At 38.6% G+C, this 20,723-nt stretch overlaps 1 protein-coding gene across 5 annotated transcripts in view; it reads right to left on the reverse strand.

Moving 5' to 3' along the window:
• Positions 1-20,723, reverse strand: part of COL12A1 (collagen type XII alpha 1 chain) — a 115,792-nt gene that overhangs the window by 26,122 nt on the left and 68,947 nt on the right. For all 5 annotated transcript variants that reach the window (XM_060615973.3, XM_060615970.3, XM_060615968.3 and 2 more), the window contains 17 exons: positions 20,583-20,712; positions 19,194-19,336; positions 17,715-17,844; positions 16,998-17,140; positions 15,392-15,521; positions 12,944-13,063; positions 11,501-11,647; positions 10,607-10,723; positions 10,273-10,419; positions 9,657-9,731; positions 7,676-7,815; positions 6,227-6,350; positions 5,909-6,052; positions 4,033-4,197; positions 2,666-2,704; positions 2,431-2,569; positions 203-345 (listed from right to left, as the gene is read on the reverse strand). In XM_060615973.3, the coding sequence (XP_060471956.2) occupies positions 203-345; positions 2,431-2,569; positions 2,666-2,704; positions 4,033-4,197; positions 5,909-6,052; positions 6,227-6,350; positions 7,676-7,815; positions 9,657-9,731; positions 10,273-10,419; positions 10,607-10,723; positions 11,501-11,647; positions 12,944-13,063; positions 15,392-15,521; positions 16,998-17,140; positions 17,715-17,844; positions 19,194-19,336; positions 20,583-20,712 (2,176 nt within the window). The remainder of the gene's footprint in view (positions 1-202; positions 346-2,430; positions 2,570-2,665; positions 2,705-4,032; positions 4,198-5,908; positions 6,053-6,226; positions 6,351-7,675; positions 7,816-9,656; positions 9,732-10,272; positions 10,420-10,606; positions 10,724-11,500; positions 11,648-12,943; positions 13,064-15,391; positions 15,522-16,997; positions 17,141-17,714; positions 17,845-19,193; positions 19,337-20,582; positions 20,713-20,723) is intronic.

Genomic DNA, 20,723 nt, shown 5'->3' on the forward strand with positions numbered 1-20,723 from the left:
TTGTTGGAGAGATTTCTAAAATATTCAATAATTTCAGTTGAGATTAAATAAAATTAGAATATTTATCAATACGTTGTATTTTTAAACATAAAATCATGTATCAAGTAATTATATATATTCCGTAGGTTTTTAAAGAAAAGGAAAGAGAATTCATAATCAAAAGTAGTATGCATGTGCCTTAAAATAAGATAAAAATCCTTACGATCTGCAATTACTCCAACTTGTGGTTTATAATCTCTATCTGTGATTTGCCAAATTGCAAAAGGGTCACTGGGAGTTTCTGGGAGAAGTCTGAACAATAATATAATTGTATATGAAGAAGGAAGTCCATTTGGGTGTAGATCTCTGTTGGATAAAACATAACTGATTAGTTAATTAACAAAGATTTCTCACCAGAAATAGAGAATATTTTAAATCTTTGTACAATAAACTCATTACCAGCAGTATTAGAAGCTAGTCATAATAATCTGGCTACATATTAGAAAAGGAAAAATTTAGGAAACACATCAAAAGAGCAAACACTAAAGATCTATTATGTAAGTAGTGAATAGATTATTTACAATCGGCTAAATTTGCAAAAGTCTGGGAAATTGCCCAATGGTCTTTTATCCTACCGTTAATAACTGTTAATATCCTACTGTTAATTGTTTCTAGACACAAATATGATTATAAAATTACATAATGATTTTAGAGTGATAGACACTGTATCTATGGATGTAATTTTAAGAAAATGAATCTTACTAAATATGCTTAATTTCCAATGTCAGGGGAATGAGATCATGAGTAATACAGCTTAAGGTTTTAATTTCTCCTTGCCTATTTCTAATAGTTTTTACACTTCCAAATTCCTCCCTTGAAATCAAATAAATCACATAATCTCCAGAAGCTCACGTTCCCAAAAATAAAACCAGTAATAAACGTTAAGCCCATGTACATGTGCAAACGTTTAGTGATGATAAAGGATGTGATCCAATTAAAAGGAAATGCTTCTTGGCTCTAAAGCCATTAGACAAAAAATGTGGTCCCACGTGCTCTTCCAGAGTTGAGTCAGTCATTGTTCCGGGGGAATCTCTGAAGCAGGATTGATGGTTTTCTGTGTGAGACCATTTAATAATACTTTCTTCCTGAAGGTAGCGAAAAGGCTTTAATTATCAACTCTTGGACAGAAAAGAAGCTGTTCCTCCACAAATTTTGACAGAGGGCACAGAATGTCTCTGAAGGTTTCATGTCCTAGTACCACACCACTGGTACTTCTGGAACACAATGCCGCCCTGCTTCTTAAAACGTATGTTCTCAGCATGCTGACATGATGCCTTTCATATGTGCAAAAACCTGCTATCTTCATAATATTCCATGTTAAAGATAATATCTTCTCCATATTAATTCATCTCTCACCCGGTGCATGTTTCTCCATTAGTTAATGAGTGCTTATGAAAAAAGTGTAATTGCATTCATGCTTCTGTCTTTCAGCCACAGTTCTGACTTGAGAACACAGTAGGCTGTCACAAATTAAATGTAGGAATCATACCTTGTGGTGACTGAAGTTAAACACCGGGTATTAAGATTCACTGACAAACCTAAAACTGTGAACCATCATGGTTAACCATAAAAGAGTTAGGAACTTACAGTGTGGTCAAACTACAACAATATGATCTGTGCTTTCTTAAAAGAAATTAGCTTTGATTTTATTCTGAATTTTCCATCAGCTTTCCCAGAGCATTTCAAATTTCAGACATCATTTTCTGACCCTGTCCTAAGTTTCTAAAGGCTTTATTTCTTCTTGTTCTTTTCTTCCCATAAGCTGCCAAACACATATTAAAGTGTTTTAATTCTAATGAATAAAAAATACACATTTTAGTTATGATTCCCAGGTGCAAACTTTCATGAAGTAAAATAACAACAGCTAGAGCTACCCAACAGATTGCCAGAGCATTGGCCAATAAAAACTAACCGCTGCCTGTCTGATCTTGGACAAGCAAAAGTGCCACAATACTTCATCTTCTGGAGGTCTGAAACATTAAAAAGAATGCCGGCTCTCATTCGGCATTTATTCCATTCAGTCCCTCTGCACCACAGGAAGAAATGTTCAAAATAATTAGTTGCCTTCCTGCTTAAACAGCCTCGCTTAGAAGAAGCCTTAAATCTACAATCCTAGCCTTAAATCCTAAAAGGTCCATTATCCATAATATTTCAGAACCAGGATGAGATTCTTGGGTCTGAGAATAGTAAGGCTGGAGTCTTAGTCTCCTGTGTGACCCGATGGGGAAGACACTTAAACCGACTGTATTTAAGGAAACTAAGCTAAGTCATCCATGAGAGACTTCTGACAATTCTAAAGTTTCTAGATTTTAAGAAGTCAGCAAAAATTCTAAGAACTGCAAAAAAGTGTCAGGCCCATGATAAGAGAAAGAAACTCCTCGTCACACTTACGCTGTAGGCTGATTCACAAACGCATTCTTCTGAAGTTTGTATGCTGAGTAGCTGGGGAAAGAACCAGACTCCAAAGAGACTCCTGGTACGGAAGCAAAATTCTTTTCTGTCAGGTTGTATGCTTCAAGCATCTTAAAACCTTTACACCAGAAAAGAAAAGATCAAAATTAGGTCCTTTTAATTATTTTGTTGCTTAAATCTGGAAATAAGTTAGTCCAAGGGTATAAATGCTTACCGGGTGAGGTGTAGCCGTCCAAATAAATGAGAGGACAACCTGCAACACACAGTGTTCTCTGAGTTCGATTCAGCCACATGATACACAAACATTACACACGCACACGAAGCAGCTATGTACATATACCAAGTCATGGGAGTGTTCGTTCATTTACAAAAATAACATCCATCTAGCCCTTTATAAGTGATTTCTTGTAGACTTCCTTTGTGTAGGAGAAATTATAGTGCTAACTGGTATAATCAATGTTTTCTGAAAATCCTCCAGTCCTAGTGGGAATTTTACAGTATTCTTACAAATAGCAAAAACAGAATTGAAGGGGGAAATTTTCAGATGTTTTTCAATAGATTAAAGAACTCTTCTCCCCGTGGATTTTAGATTTAAGCAAAGGCAGAAGTTTGTCCCTATTCAGCTGTCTGCCAACCCCTCCCACCCCCCAAGCCCCATGTCAGCTATTGGACGTCACACAGCGGTGACAAGCGTGCGACAGTTTTCACCCCGGGACCCCAGAGCCAGGGATCCTAGAGGGTGGCTTTCAGGACCCCAGAACCGCAAGGGAGGCAATGGTACCTCCAGACCCACTACCCCCTCCCCTGAGCAATTCCATTCTGAGCTTTGGCATGAGTTCTGAGAGTAAACCCCAGATTATTGTTCACTGCTGCCACCTCTAAGCACATCTCTGAGTTTTTAGTAATGTGTGAGAAGGCAAGATATAACACCTGTGAAGCGTAGCCCTCCCTAGGACCAGGGGTCTAATACTAGCCACATAAGTGTCTCCATAACACCCCAAGAATTGGTGCTTACAGGTGGGAAAGAGGATAAATTGACTTCAATAATTGATCTTTGGTCCTTCGCTGTATTTGAAAAGCTCCAAGTTCATTGAAGTCTTGGCAAAAACAAGAAAAATCTACACCCAAAAAACCAAAAGAGGACCAAGTGAATTTCTATGGAGTGCACACGCAAAAGTCAGTGTTTTCCTTGCTCCCTTGAAGCACGGATGTTGACAGAACAAATACCAATTGATTACTAATAGGGAAAACCTTCATCTCACAGAAATGTTTCTATAAATGCATTTCTAAGCTGAAGATTAATTTACTCAAACGTCACAGCATTGGGACGGTGGGAAAAGGATATGTTAAAACACTTCATTTCCATACAAGGAATATTACATCCTCAAGGCTAAAAGCGGACCTCTGACAAACACACATTTAGCATGATCTCAATAGGAACAATGATTCATCAGGTTCCCAAGTGATTTCCCCGAATCTATTTACTCACGGACCTGATCCCATACAGGACAGGCCATTGTCTACTAAGTTGTTTTCTTCCAAAACAGGTGAGATTGTGGATCCATCTGGACCATGACTTACTTGAAGTGGCAGTCTCGCAGACAAACGTGATAAGGTTGTCCTCAATCTTCTCAAAAGATTCAAAGTCATCCACAATGAACACGTGCCGTTCACTTGGTTTGCTGGCAATGTTAGCGAGCTCATTGTAGTCAACGTCAGCCACACCGACTACAAAGACACTGAACCCTGCAGAGCAGTGTTTATAGAGTGAATTACATGTCCCCTTTTCCATACTTTATTCAGCAGTTCAAAATAAAACCTTTTCAGAAATGACACTTCATTTTTCTCAGTATATGCAGTAAGTCCTTTTAATGGACATAAACTCTCTTGGACTTTTCCAGGCCTTCCTGTTTTTTGGCTTAGAAAACTCAATTATTTGGGTTTCCTAAAATAAAATCCTAACCATTAAAAGGTGCACATCTTAACAGCAGAAAGACTTGATGTGGTGCACATTTCCTTCCAGAGATCCATAGTCCTAACAGACCCATCCATTCGACAGCTCTCTTAGGCACCATTAACACTTTAAGCTTACGTAATTCAGAAACCAAGAATGGGCTCATTTTAAACTTTGAGTTCTTGAAACTGATTTTCTCAACAACTCAGGCTCAAAGGCAGCACTTTGGCCACTCTTGAAATGGAATCTATAATTCCCAGTGGAAATAAACTTTCATTTATTTAGGCTAACACAAATAAACAAAGACTTCACTCCAAAAGCTTAGTTTGAAAGTAGAAAAAGTAGACTATATAAGAAATTAGTTCTCTAATGAGATATAAATAAGGTAACTTGAGCAAGCATGCATCACCCCAAACTTAAATCAACCAAAAGCCCAAAATATGTAGATATCTGTTCAAAGTGCATGACACTGCACTCATGCAATGAGTGGGTGGCTCAGTCAGTTAAGCGTTCGACTCTTTATTTAGGCTCAGGTCATAATCTCACAGTTGTGGGTTTGAGTCCCATGTCAGGCTCTGCACTGACAGTGTGGAACCTGCTTGGGATTCTGTCTCTCCCTCTCTCTCTGCTCCTCCCCCACGCTCGCTTGCTCTCTCTCAAATAAATAAACTTAAAAAAATAAAGGCAATAACTTATTTAAAAAGAAAAGTCAGTACAAAGAACAATCTGTATTGAAAGAAGACAGTATGACTTAGCACTAATCATGACTCATGCTTTTAGCCAAAGAATTATGTATGTGCCGATGAAAAATTCCATATAACAAAGTACTTTCTAAATTTGCTACAGTCAATCATACACAAAATAGAATTCTCTCTAAAATATGTTAACCTTGGACTCTACCTGGGAGTTGGGATTTGGGGGTGTGGAGGGCGTTAACGCAAGTGCTGGTGAGACCTAATTTCATCTCTAGTAATCCTAAATAATGAATCCAAATCCGTGTTGCCAGGAGGCTCTCAGGATATTTGATTGTCAAGGTCCACTTCAAAGATATCTTCCTCCTCCTCCCTTCAGCAATCTGCATTGGGTTTGTATCTGCAAGGATGTGCTAAAGCTAAAGGCTTCCCTATGTTTCTCCTGGCACAGGGAACCGGCATCAAAATTCACTTCTGCTATGGGAGGAAGTCTGCGCTGGGACCATCCCATTACTGCATTCTGTAGCCTTCTAGCCATGATGGGGAAATTAGGTTTGCTCTTTTACATACCCCGAGTCACATCTTACACAAAGATATATATATATATACACACCATGTCATTTCTGAGCACTTACTACACCATCCACAAATTAAATATAAACTAACATTTAAAGGGTATGGACTCCAGAGTAAAACAGGAAAAATAAAGTAAAAGCAGCAGTTTCATCTTTCGCAATCATTCCTGGAAACATGTAAAACTGTTAAGATAATGAGTGCGCTCACTGGACATCAAATTCATGCCTGTGCTTACCTGACTGCTGGATGACCAAAGCTGCCTTCTTGACCTCATCCTGTGACCGACCATCTGTGACCACAACCAGCACCTTGGGGACATTCTTCCTCATGCCGCTCTCCCAGGTCAAGACCTTCTCCTTGATAAAGGTGAGAGCTTTGCCTATAGAGTGTTGCAGGGAACATTGTACTGTCACCTCAGTGAAAACTATCCAAATGCCAATAGACACACTCAACTGAGAAGAATATGAATATCAGAATGTGGTAGTACACTCAGTTCTACCACTCCAAATGCTTTGGAGAGTGAAGGTCCACGTTCACAGTTGATTAACTGTACCTGTTCTTGTGTTTCCTCCTCTGTACCTAATATTCTGGAGGGCCCCAAGGGCTTGGGCCTTGTCATTGTATGTGTTCAACTTGAACTCAGACTTGACCTCGTCACTGTACTGCACAAATGAGACCTGAAAGGGAATGTAGTTGGTGGTGAGGTTAAGACACCTCTTTCTATAGTTCAATTTTCCAGTGGCTCCTCCTGCTGTTGAATGGGGAAAATAAATATCCTAGATTTGACAGACTATTATAAGCTCTTTATAGCTAACACTATAACACTGACTACTATTGTCTCATTAAATTTACTAATTTCTAATCTTCAATGAAACCGCCAATAATTGATATTAACATTGTAAATATGCTGTATTCATATAGTATTCACATCCTTTCTCTAGGATGTAGGAAGAGATGGGCAAGGCTGGGGAAGAGTGAGGTCCCAGGATTAGAAATGAGAACACACCATCTTGAACTCAAATGTTGGCTAAGTAATTTGGTCCTTAGCCAACTGCTTCTTCTCACTAACTGCATTCATTCTTCATCGTAAGATTAAAATGTTGCATGTGTTCTAATAATCAGCACTCACCACAAACAGTGTAATTTACTTGACAGAGTACAGGCTTTGTAGTCAGAATTCAATGGGCTCAAATCCTAGCTCTGCCTCTTAGTAGCTGTGTGACATAGGGGAAGTTCTGCACCTCTCTGGGCTTTCGTTTCCATATCAGTAAAATGGAGATAACTATCCTTACTTTCCAGAGTCATGTTAAGGACTGATAACCACGTATATAAAGTAGATGACACAGTAGTTATTTTTTACTTTTTATTAGAAATCTCAGTGTCTGAATGGATGAAAAAAATGGCTTAATTGCTAAAACATTAATTTAAGACTATAACTAGCTTGAATTTTTTACTCTTCTTGGGTTGGAAAAATGTTCACAGGATTATTTGGGGATTTTAAATTTAGTATATTCCATAAAAGAATACATGATTTGTTTATGAACTTATGTGTGGCTTATGTCAAAATCTCTTATTTTTATAATCAAAGATGCCACAGTGATGAAGTATGAAACGCCACACACCCACGCCAGTCACTGCTCATCACTGTGTCCTCTATCTTAATAGGGATTGACAATCACAATGCATTTAATTTCCAGAACATTAGATGACCTTTTATGGAAATGTATCATTGTCGGAAGTCTTAAGCAGGAAGTCAGAGTCAGAATGCCCTAAATTCTCCAAAAGCAGTATCATCTAGCCAAGAGAATATCTACGGAAGAATTTATTTTTCTATTTGTCATTTATATCCAACTCCTTCCCAAAAATACATGTGTAAAGAAAAATAGTAAATAACAAAAGTCAAAACATAGTTTATACAGAAAAGCCTTTCTACTTAAAAAGAGAAATTCAAAGGAAATAGCAAGACCTTACAAATGAATAGCCACTATGAAACAGCACCCACCTGAATTCCAGCAGGACTGATTTCATCAAAGGCTCCCACAGTATTGAAGATGAATTTTACAACTTTGTTAAAATTATCATCCCCGATACTCCAGGAGGCATCAGTCAAGAATACAATATCTGCCTTGGCCCCTTTGCATACTGGGGGGAAAAAACAGAGAAACCCCAATTCTCATGAATTCTTTTACTCAAATGAAGTTACAAAGCTGAGAAGTGTAGCCCAACACCCCCTACCCAAAGTAGTCTTCAGCAGCAGCAGCAATTCCTGGGAGCTTCTTAGAAATGCAGAATCTGGGCCCTACCCAAGACCTCCTGAATCAGATTAGCAATGACAAGGTACCCTGACGATTCACATGCACAATAAAGTTTGAGAAGCACTAGTCTAATTGTCCCTTAATTTCTGGTCTGGAGTTACTCCATCTGCTTAGATCCATTATGCAAATATATGCTCTTTCCTTGTGGAACTTCTCAAGTGGTTTCAAACAATAGATGAGGAGGAAATAAAATGAAAAGCAACAATGTCTAGAATTTAAGAATACCCATCAGTAGGTCTGGAGGTTTTGTATATAATTGTCAAAGATTTGGTGCAAATTAGGTGTCTTTTCATTTTAAATTAGGCCACTAGAATCATACAGAGTAAGGGAAGGGAAGGAATAAATTATCTTTGATTTCAATTTTCAGACCTGGAGGGTTAAAAAAATTAAAATTTTAGTATATAAAAACATGTAGAATATACAGCACCAAGAATGAACCTCACATAAACTGTGGACTATGGATGAAAATGATGTGTCAGTGTAGACCCATGGTAACAAATGCACCACTCTGGTGTTCAGTGTTGATACTGAGGGAGGTTATGTGTGAGAGGGGCAGGTTGTATGTGGGAACTCTATGTACTTTCAGTTCAATTTTGCTAAGACTGCTTTAAAAAGTAAAGTCTAGGGCACCTGAGTGGCTCAGTCCATCGAGCCTCCAACTCTTGATTTCGGCTCAGGTCATGATCTCACAGTCATAGGATCTGGCCCTGTGTTGGGCTCCATGCTTAGCGTGGAGCCTTTTTGGGATTCTCTCTCCCTCTCCTTCTGCCCCTTCCCTGCTCATACTTTCTCTCAAAAAAAAAAAAAAAAAAAAAGGCTATTAAGAAAAATTTAATATATTTTAGGACAAGGTTTTTTACTGAATTTCTTTCAACAGTCTAAAGAAACCCATTATTATTTTACCCTACAATACAATTTACCCTATATAGTATTATTTTATCATATAAGAATACATTTTTAATTATTTTATTTTATTTATTTAGTAGGTTTAATACAGTTGTAGCATTCTAGAGCCCTCTAAGAGAAAAGAAAAATACTTATAAAATCTGAAATTCTTTCAGTTAAGTGCCAGAAACAGAAACTTGGGGAAAGAATAAAGCAGTAGTTAATTAGCTTAAACTTGATCTGATAAAACACTGAGAAGTGCCCCAAAGTACTGAGAGACCAGTTCTGTTAGCTCACTATGTCTTTTTGCCAGTTCCCTGCAAGTGACAATTATGTCTCAAAACTGCATTGAATGAACATTTTTTAACTTTGTGCAATCCAGGGCAGAAGCCAGGAATTCCAAAACCAAAGGCCCTAGGTGTAGGTTGAAGATACAGCCAAAAAGGTTCACAATGCCTATTGATGTCAGCATCCAGGAAAAAGAAATGCCCACCATGGGACTATGGACAATGCAAAGTATCACTAGACATTAATCTGCAAAATCGAGGAAAGAGAGTTCCAACTGAAGAGCTATAGCTTATAACTGAGTTCATTCACACTCCCACCTGAGCGGGAGAAGAACAATTACTGGTAATCTTTTTATTTTTTTTATCTAAAAACTGTTCGGCAAAGATGATAAATCAGAAATAGCCTATATCAGTCGGAAGTAGCATCTAGGCTACATAAATAAGAAGGCTATAAATCCCTACCAGCTGAATGTACTGCCTGACATGCTGTACTTACCTTCCCGGGCTGGTGGAATTGTGGGAGGGGGAGGAGGTGTGGGAGGCTCCGTAGGGGCTTCTGTTGGCTTCACAGCTGGAATTAAAAAATAATAATTAGAAGAATATAACCTGTGCAAATTTCATATCACAGGAAGTACATGTTAGGAGCAATTTAAGTCCTAGATAACAAATCAAGTCTCATTGGCACTGATATACTGGAAATTCTATTGTATCCAAATTTGATATCATTGGTAGTCATTCAAACATTGACAACAGCTGCAGAAAGCAAAACGACAATTCAAAGGGTGGATGAAAGGCCTTCAAATAGGGTCAAATGAGTAAAGGTCACTAATACGAGTGCATATTCACCTTCTCACTGCCAGCAAAAGCTGTATCTCCCTCCTGTAGCCCTTCCCTTAAAATAACACCAACTCTGTAACAGGGACAACATGGATTTGCTGTAGATAAAAGTCCTGAACCAGCCACAGATTCCTTCTTCATTAATCTGCCATCATTCCAATCATTACTATTGCCCAAAGGGAGAAGTGTCTACACCGGAGCCACTAAAGTCTCCCACACGTAGAACATTCTATTCTGACACCTTACAGAGACTTTCAGATTACTCAAAAACTTACTGGTATGTTCTTTGACAGAGACTCCAGGTCCCTCAAGATTTGGTGTCTGCACAAAAACAGTGACACCATAATCAGTTTCTGGTGAAAGGCCAGTGAAGCAGTGACTGGTTTCCGATCCACGCACTGTAATTTCTTGTCCTCTGGTTCCTGATTATGACAACAAAGGAAAATGCCAGTGTCACCATCAAATATATGTAAAGACATTTTTATATATAATTTTGTAGACAAAATAGCATCTCCATTACTGAAGTTTAAAATGTTGCTACTCTGTGCCCAGTCCTTTTTTTCTTTTTTAATTTTTTTGTTTGTTTGTTTGTTGGTGTTACACACATACCATCTGCAGGGCTTAGTTTTAGCCTGTAGGAGGTGGCTGCCCGGTGAGGTGACCATCTAACACAGAACGTATCCCACCCGACCTGGTAAGTTTTCAGATCTGTCACATTTAAATACACTACGAGAAAAAAAAAAAAAAAAGAAAGAAAGAAAGAAAGAAAGGAAAAACAGATTTACTTCACGAATAAAGACAAAAATGCATACTTTTAATCAAAACACAATTTTAAAACTTCCACTGTAGCTGAAAAACAAATGCCTATGTTCTTAGTATGTTTCCTTGTAAGAAACATACAAGAAACATACAGGAAAATGTGGTACAGCTAAAACAGACCTCCTGTTCTATCACTAGTTCTCAAGGGAAAGAAATTCTACATAGTCTAGACACTACAAAGAACCAAGACATCTCATGTAAAATAATAATAAGAAATTTTTCTAAAAGGCTATCTTCTAAGTCCTTAAATAGTTATTAACTACTTGGTGACCACAAAATCTATCTTTGGGCCAAGTCATTAATCATGGCATTTCTGTGAAAATTTTCAATTGAATCAATCATTTAAGTAATATATGTTTTAACATCACATATGTCAAAAAAAAAAAACAAAAACTACATGGCATTCCAAATCTAATTTTACAGATAATTCATGGATAAAATCATAATTTCTATACTTTTTATCTTTCAAAATTCAAAGTATATTTTACCAGAAATAAAAATATCACATACATTTTTGTATACTCAATTATATTACTTATATATTTGTGTGGCTAGACAACAAAGGGCCACCTCCTTAATGCTGAGGAAACATGCATATGTTAAGAAGAAATGAAATTAGAACAGGCTGACCTGGCAATCTGCACCACACTCTTTCTTACAACCATGAAAAGATATGTCACTCACATGTAGTGCCTTGATCCGTCAGGGGGACACTGAGTCCAGAATCATACTGAGCGTAAACATCCACATCATAGGTGGTGCTGGGATTGAGATTGTGTAACGTGTATGATGTCATTTCTCCAACAAAAACTTCCATGGGCTCATTGGAACCTTTAAGAACAATCACAAAAATACATAGAAATATGCCACCACTAGTCTCAAATTTTCCTTAAAATCAAATAACTTATACTCAAATGATGGTAGGAACACCATTAATTCCACAGCCCCTTATGCACCTGCTCACTGTAGCACATGTTTCATTATATGGTGAATACAAAACTATAAGCAGAGACTGAATTCTTCACCCTCTTATAATCAAAGCATACATAGCACAGTACCTAGAATGTAGTAGGTTTGTAATCAATGTTCCTTTAATGATAGTAACTACCCTAGACCCCTCAAGCCTCTTCTCTAAGCCCCAATTTGGCAGCATAGTGCTTTGTGCATAGTAGATGCTCAGTTAACATTTTTCCAATTTGTTATAGAGATGATTTAAGAAATTCTATCTTGGGGTGTGCCTGGTTGTCTCAGGCAGCCAAGTGTCCGACTTTTGCTCAGGTCACGACCTCACAGCTTGTGAGTTTGAGCCCCACCACCTATATAGGGGTCTCTGCTGTTAGCACAGAGTCCACTTTGGATCTTCTGTCCCCCTCTCTCTCTGCACCTCCCCTGCTCACTCTCTTTCTCTCAAAAATAAACATTAAAAAAAAAGAAAAGAAATTCTATCTTGGTTCTTATTCCATGAGTTTGGTTCCTGAAGGTCCTCAATTAGCAACACCTTCTCCTCCTTTAAGCTCTCTCTCTCGAATCTCACATTTCCTTTCTCTTGCCCTCTCTCCTTTATTTTTCATAGCTCACCCCCTTTCTGGGTGCGTGAACGATACCCTCGCAAATTTGGTACAAAGAGCACTTTTCTTCCATTTTGCTAAGCATACAGGCAGAACATAGAAACAGAGATAACAAATCACTTAATCAAGGTGATATCCACTTAGATGTAAATGTTAATGGAAAGTTGAAAGCAAGCCTGTCAGGGATAAACTAAAATGCATATGCCCTTGACATAATGGGAAAACACAGAAGTTTATATTGATTAAATATGCATTATTTCACAATCATAATAACGTACAGAATATCTGAACACAGATTCCATTTGCGTCATTTTATGAACCAGACCAAACTTTATAATCATGCAATATAAGGAGAGTCTCATCTGCACCCATAGTAACAATGACACTTCAGACCATAGGCTTAGAACACTATTTCCAAAAATATTGCCTCTAGTGGGAGAGGACTTGATGTGACAACCAAACTCTCAAGAGAATCTAATCACCGAGGATGCGGTAAAGGCTCCCTCATAAACAATAAACTCTTTAATGCATTTGTATGGCAATAAAGGTATTTCCTTACCCACTGGCTTATACACAATTTTATATCCAAGAACCGGAGAGGGTGAAGGGTCCCAGGATACTCTGAATCTCGTATACCATTCATCAGAGATGTGTATGTTTTGAGGTGGAAGCAGTCCCACTGCAAACAAATATTGGCACACATTACTGACCTCTCATTGACAAGCAAGGAGAGCATAGGACATTATGAGTATTGATTGCACGGTCCCATGACAATAATTTAACAAGATGCCCTCATCCAGAAAACAATTTCAAAGCTGTGAAACGTTCAACGGGAAACTTAGTAGTTTTCCAAATTCAAACAGTAACTCAAATGGCCCCAGCAACTGATGATTCCCAGAGCTATTAGGCTATATAATGCAGATTAACAGAAAATACAAGAGATCTCATACTATTTGTAGCATGTTATACATTACAGATTGTTAGAGCCAAAAAGCAATTTAGAAACTCTCTAGTCCAACCACCTTATCACATAAATAAGATTTGATTTGCCCAAGACCACACAACTAGCTGGTGACCAAAATGACGTTCTTTCCCAGCACCCTTCTATCCTCCCCCATCATAACCTAGAGCAAGTCAAGTCTCCAGGGGTACCGCCTCCAACTCCACACCCTGTAAAACCAATGCTGTTAGGTAGCATGCTGAGTAGTTACTGCATTATTATTTTTATTTATATTATTAGATACATAACATATATTATAAAGGATTCAACTTAAACACTTTTTTTTTTTTTTTTTGCAAGAGAAACTGGAAATGGCTTTGGCACTTCCTTGAAAATTTAAGTCTGGTAAAGATTTTTTTTTTATATTTTCATAAGCACAAAATTCTAAAATATGCCATTTCCCAAGAAAAGTACCAGAAAGTATTCTAAAACCTAAGGGAAAGTGAAAAATGAAAAGTTGTTCAATTTAAATTGTCAAGTCGCTGAACTGAGACTCCATTGACTCAGTCCTGCAGACAATAAGTATCAATAAATATATAAATTCCTGGCCTTGAGAGGCTGAGATAAAACAACTCTATAGGTGTTTTTCTCTTGGGAGCTTTCAAATGTCGCCTCCCCCAAATTTTGTAATGTCAAGATTGTTTAAGCACTGAAAGTGTTTGGGCAACTGAGTGTAGCAAGGAACCTGAAATCATTTACTTTAGTGGGTTTTTGCGGAATGAAGTGGAAAGAGGAACACGGATATTTACCGGTAACAGAACTCAGACCTACATAGCCCAGCCTGCCTTTATGCTAAACCAATGACTTTCAATCTCGGCTGTGCGCTAGAAGGTAAGTGGATCCAGGTTACAGTTCAAACCAGTTCCAGTAGTATCTCTGGGGGTTTTAAGGCTCTTCAGGTAATTTCAGGGAGCAACCAACTTGGAGGACCTTTGCTCTAAACAATAAGAAATTGACACCAGTGTAAGCTGTAAAAGTGGCCCACCGTGGAGCCCAGGTGGCTCAGTTGGTTAAGCTTCAGATTTCTTGATTTCGGCTCAGGTCAGGAGCCCCGCATCAGCTATGCACTGACAGCGAGGAGGCTGCTTGGAATTCTCTCTCTCTGCCCCTCCCCTGCATGCTCTCTCTCTTTCTCTCTCTCTCAAAACAAATAAACTTTATTTTTAAAAAAGAAAAAAATAAGGAAAAGGGATCCGAGCAATGAGAAAGAATGAAATATGGCCCTTTGTAGTAACATGGATGGAACTGGAGAGTGTTATGCTAAGTGAAATAAGCCATACAGAGAAAGACAGATACCATATGTTTTCACTCTTATGTGGATCCTGAGAAACTTAACAGAAACCCATGGGGGAGGGGAAGGAAAAAAAAAAAAGAGGTTAGAGTGGGAGAGAGCCAAAGCATAAGAGACTCTTAAAAACTGAGAACAAACTGAGGGTTGATGGGGGGTGGGAGGGAGGGGAGGGTAGGTGATGGGCATTGAAGAGGGCATCTTTTGGGATGAGCACTGGGTGTTGTATGGAAACCATTTTAACAATAAAGTTCATATATTAAAAAAAAAGGGATCCGAACACTAATAATTTTCTGTAAATTACTTGGTACTACAGGAAAAAAAGCTAAATTTGCAAAGACAGAGATGATTACCAATCATCTTGCTTCTTTATTTATGACTTAACATTTTATCATGATAGAGCGTTTTTTGCTGATACTAAATTGACTGAGTTAACAGCTACATCCTTTACTGATACCACACAAACTAAACCATTATTCGGAGAAACAATGGTTTTCCAAAGGAGAAACAAAACTATGTCAAGCAAAGCAAAATATGCAGATTTTGTCTCTTTTTCTTCTTTTAGTGGACTTTTAAAAAGTTAAAATACAAATTCTATTTCCATATCATTTTGACAAAATTCAATGTTTAATATAAATGTTAATGCAGTATTAATGTAATATTTGGGATGTACTGGTAAAGGAAAAACTTAAAGATTATAAAAGGATGAAGACAGTTACCAGTTCTTCCATTTCCTGTTAGATGGCCACCGTCTCCATCTTCATAAACAGCAATAACAGTAATTTTATATGGAGTATCAGACTGCAGGGGCTGCAACATTACATTATTTCTTCTGCCTGGGACTGTGGTCTATAAGAAGTTAAATGACAAGTTATCAGCTAGAGAGCTTCCAGATCAAAAGGCAACATTGTTTTATGTATTTCTATAAACAGTAACAGTTTCTTCATCCTTTGTTTTTGTTGCACAATGCTCAATCAAGGTCTACACTGCCTCTGTGCAGCGGCAGGAGAGTGGTTCTAGAGTCAGAGAGATCTGGGCTCAAATCCCAGATCAGCCATTTATCAGCCTTGTGACTAAGCAGAAAAATCGTGGAGGAAATGGTGAGGATGAAAGGTAAGAACAAATACAACACCTCGGTGCACATTACTGGGTACTGTGGCAGTCAGCAGCATGCAGCAAGGTTTGTCTCCACCTCTCATCCATGTGTGTTACATTTTCATGTACTCCCGCAGCAAATTCCCACCATGCGGCCACTGTGGGAATGGTAATAGCTGCTGGGAATTCTTTGGTGAACAAAAATGGACTCCTTGTCTGCCCTCAGGGATATCAGTTTGGCTGATACTAATTAGGTGGAAAAGACGAAAAACAGGAAATGGAAAATACATTCAACTACCCCCGTGAAGAGGAAATGAACCAGATATATCTATCTCTCTTCCAACCCTATGCTTTACCTCTACAAACAATTGCATGTGTTTCTGATAAATAAAAATGGGTGTCTGAATTAAAGCTTAACATATCAAGTTCAAAAGATGAAATAGAACATGACGATAACAAAGGGGGGGGGGGCGGTGATCAAAGAAGGTCTGTGGCAGAATGATTGCAAACCACAGACCTAGCTGCTTTATAATCAACATTTTATGTAATCTTCAACTGACCTATCACTTCAATTAACCACTAAACTTTTAAAAAAGTGGTAAGTTTTTCCATCCATAGCTAATGGATATGCCTGGTGAGGGCTGTGAGGAAGTTACAAGAAACCTAAATCTGGTTCAAGAGAGACACTGTGACACATAAAAAGTTTTCAGGTAATTTGACAGCATATTATATTCCAAAACCAAAGTACAACAAAAAATGTTAAATGTATAGAAAAGAGGTATCAGTTAGCACTGGAATACTGAAGGGGCATCTTGTAGAGAAATTAGATTTAAAGAAAGGATAGGCTTTGCAGGGTCATATCATTTGGACATTAATTTAGGTAGCTCAGAATAGTAGGTATCATGTTTCACTAGACTTAGTTCTGAACAAAATTAGGTGGCTAGAAATATGTATTTCATGCAATAAGACAATTTTTCAATCTGTCTTTAGAACAAAATGAACCCAAAGACATTGACTCTCCCTAACGTGGGAGACACATTAGATGTATTTGGGTGTTCCCAGTATTGTGTCAGAGAAAGTCATAACAAATGTGACTGTCACCCAAGAGTCAAGAACTCAGCTGTAATCACAGTACACTCTCAAAGGAAAAAAAAAAAAAAAACAACTTAATTTCACCCCCTGCCAGGTGAGAGATTATAAAATGCTCAAATAAATGAGAACTGAACTTACATATTCATCAATTGGATCTCCAACAGTGGGAGAATAAATGATCCTGTATTGCTGAACCGGCCCATCAGCATGATCCCAGGCTACAGAGAGGCTATTGGTTGTCTCCCCAAAGACTCTCATATTTCTTGGTCCACTTCGTGGTACTAAGTAAATAAAAATAGAATAAAGTTAGTTGCCCGCTTGTGAGCATGGCAGACATGGGGGTGGCGGAAGGGGCATAGGATAATTTTACAAAGGTACAAAGGAGTTACTTGGGGAAGCCTCACATTCGTTAGGATATTTACTCCCTTATGTTTGAAACTAAATATACAGACTGAGAGAGAAAGGGATTATTTCAACTACTATAAACCACCTCCTGTTTAATGAAACATAGAAGCCAAGCCCTCACATCTCTCAAGTGCCCACTTGGTGAGAAGATCCACTGCAAGGCAGAAGAAGAGAAAAACTCCTCTTTAACTTAGGTCCCAGATGAGAAAATGGCAGAATGAAGTTCCCTCAGCACAGACAGCAGTCATGGGCCCAGAGCTTTAGCCTGGAATTTGATCGTGAGGATGCCCAGGCAGAACCACATACCCAGGCCTACTCTCGTCTGTGCAAAGGTGGAGACAGTGCTCACCACTTCTCACTCAGCACCCACCTCCCACTTCTCACTCACTCGGAGGAGCCCTGCCAACCTAGTTACAAGGGAAGGGGGTGGAGAAAGGATTTCTGCCTCACGCGTTCGGCCCTGGCCAGGGCTGGGATTTCCCTCTCCATCGGAGTAGAGAGCTACAATGTTCACAGAATAGGGCGTGTCCGGAATCAGCCGCTCCAGGTGCACCGTGCGGGTATTCCCTGGCACCACCATCTGGAGGGGAGGAAATGCCAAATTCTGCTTGACAACAGCTCAAATGCTTATCAAGTTTTTTATTAGTCAACATAATAACATTTATAATTAAAAGCTGAGCCCAGGCACGTCAGAAGCCAACCACTATGCTTCCTCATGAGATCTGGCAAAGCCACACTATCAGATACAATTTATCCTCAGAAATTCCCCCTCCAAAAAAAACCAAAATTTAGTTCATACTAAACTACTAAACATGCTAAACTACCCTTAGTAGCTTCAGTTGTCTCTCATTTATGTTTACTATAAAGATTCTCAAATCCAGGGCTCATGGTAGTTACCCACAGTGCATCCTGATTGTTAGACACACATAAGAGAAGGGACCCCCCCACACACACACACACACACTAGTAGGGGAGAGATTTTGCATTAAAATCGAGAGCTACTCCATAAAATGGACAAGGACAATGTTGCCTGAGTAAGTCCCGCCATACACAGAGACATGCAAATCATTTGTCTATCTTTGTTCACCGCCATTGTCCATTTTTATAAAGACGTAAAGTAGTCCATAATTTTACTTTAGTCCATAAATTAGTCCATAAATTTACTTTTCCCTAGGTGTTCTGATACTATTTCTATTCAAATTACTAATTTCAGATTTCTACATCATCAATCTACTTATAAAACTGAATAGGGGACACCTACGTGGCTCAGTCAGTTAAGCATCTGATTCTTGAATTTGGGTCAGGTCATGATCTCACAGTCGTGAGATTAAGCCCTGAGTCAGGCTCTGTGCTGAGCGTGGAGCCTGCTTAAGATTCTCTCTCTCCTGCCCCTCCCCCATTTGCGCGTGTATGTGCACACCCACTCCCTCTCATCTCTCTCTCAAAAACAAAAACAAAAAAAACTAAATAGTATTGTGAACTGAAACAGACTGGGCAACTTGTAAGAGCCAGTGAAGGCAAACTTTAAGATATTTTCATAACACAGACATTTCTACATTACAACAAAAGCCCATATTGACAAGGTCTGTTAATGATTTGCATTTATTACTGGGGTATTTAACTCATATAGCTGACTTGTATTTTCCCAAAATCCATCTTTGCTAACTAACCCTAAATTTAGTACACCGCCTTAAATCATTAGGTGCAATCATTTAAGCATTATTCATGGTCATGTTTGTGGTTGGCATTCACACAGGCTACCAAACAAGACACAAACACAAGACTAAGCTCATCAGGAAATGAAGTTTGCATGAGACTCGGTGCCACTCCAATAACTGGCTTATCCGTCTGGCCCAGCAGCCACAGCAGGAGGTGCAGTAGAGTCTACACAGCTCTTTTACTGAGCTCGAAGAGGACCAGATTGCTTACAGACTCCGACGGTCTTGTGCCAGCCACAGGAGAATACACGATGCGATACTGCTGCACGGGCCCCGGCGCAGGGTCCCAGCGGACGTCTAGGCTGTTTGGCGTAGGATTGTACACTTGGACATTCCTTGCCAGCCCTCTCACCACTGAGGAAAGAAAAGCCAACACATATTTCTTAAGTCTGTTTATGTAGGTCAAACTTTTGTTATCGCTTCTTCAGGAGTTATACTCTGCAACAGGATAAAATACTGTCCTCCTTAAATTTCTAATTATCTACCCACAAAAGCAGATTAAAACCCTCCAAATCCAAATTTAGTCTAAGCCAATTATGGCCTTTTTCTATATGGAAGCAAAACTGTTGCCAATAAAAACAAGCTAGTACAAGCAGTAGTACTGGGCTGGCCATAAAAGGACAAGGGACAAGGGAGGCAAAACTGGAAAAGAAACTTTGGTTTTCCAACACAGATAATGGAGATACAGAAAAGGAATTTTGTAGTGTCTGCCTTCTAAGTACAAACTGACAACAGCTATGAAGCCTATCTAATTCAGCTGGCTGGTTTCAATCATTCATTCTTTCATCCAACCCTTCTTCATTCAAGAAATAGCTACTGAGGTGCTCTGTGATTAAGAGAAAAGTCAAAAAGAGGGAGAAATAGAAGATACACTCAGTTCTCAATTAACTTCCCCAACAGGGCCTTAGAAGAACATACAAATTAAATCCATGTATTAACCCCAAACTCTACTTTAGCTAATCACATCATCTTTCCAGAGCACAAATCTCTCACCATAAGAAGCCATCTATACTTGCTTCCTTTTAACCATCAGCAAGTATATTTTTAAGGCCAAAGAAATTATTTATTAGTATACACAAAAGCCTGTAAGCAATACTACAAAGCACAGTAAAACCACTTTAAACTGGTTTCACAAGATGTTAACAGCAAATGAAAGCACACAGATTTTTGACGACCAAAAGCACTTCATCAGCAAACCAGAGAAATGTGCAATCAAGTATGTGATAAACACATTTCAACACTTCACACTATGAAAGCCAATTACAAAACACTGTTTCATACAGATTTATAAAGCACAAAGCAAAGCAAAATCAATTTTTGTCGGTGAAAGAGAATGACTAAAATAGCATATTGATGATCATATTCACATTTATAAGTCCTGAAATTACCACCCCAGAAGAATGCCATTATAAATTTGTTATTTCATATGCAAAAATGTTAGCAGTTGGTGGTGTTTGGAAGACAAATAGCAGGTACCTGTTATGTAGTTATTCTATCATTCTGAATTTTCCAAAATTTTTTAACAGGCCTATGCGGCCTTTATAATGAAAAGCAAAATTTGTAATGAAAAACCTAGAATTTTCCTTCCTTCCCAACTTACATGTCCTTCCGGTATCTGATGTGCGTCCTCCATCTCCTTCAGTATAAACAGGAACTACTGTAACAGTATATGGGGTATCTGGCTGCAGATTCCTAAGAATGGCATAATTCGTATTCCCAGGGATTGGTACCTAAAGATTTT

This window comes from Panthera onca, chromosome B2, assembly GCF_046562875.1.
Source record: "Panthera onca isolate mPanOnc1 chromosome B2, mPanOnc1 haplotype 2, whole genome shotgun sequence".
NCBI classification, from domain to species: domain Eukaryota; kingdom Metazoa; phylum Chordata; class Mammalia; order Carnivora; family Felidae; genus Panthera; species Panthera onca.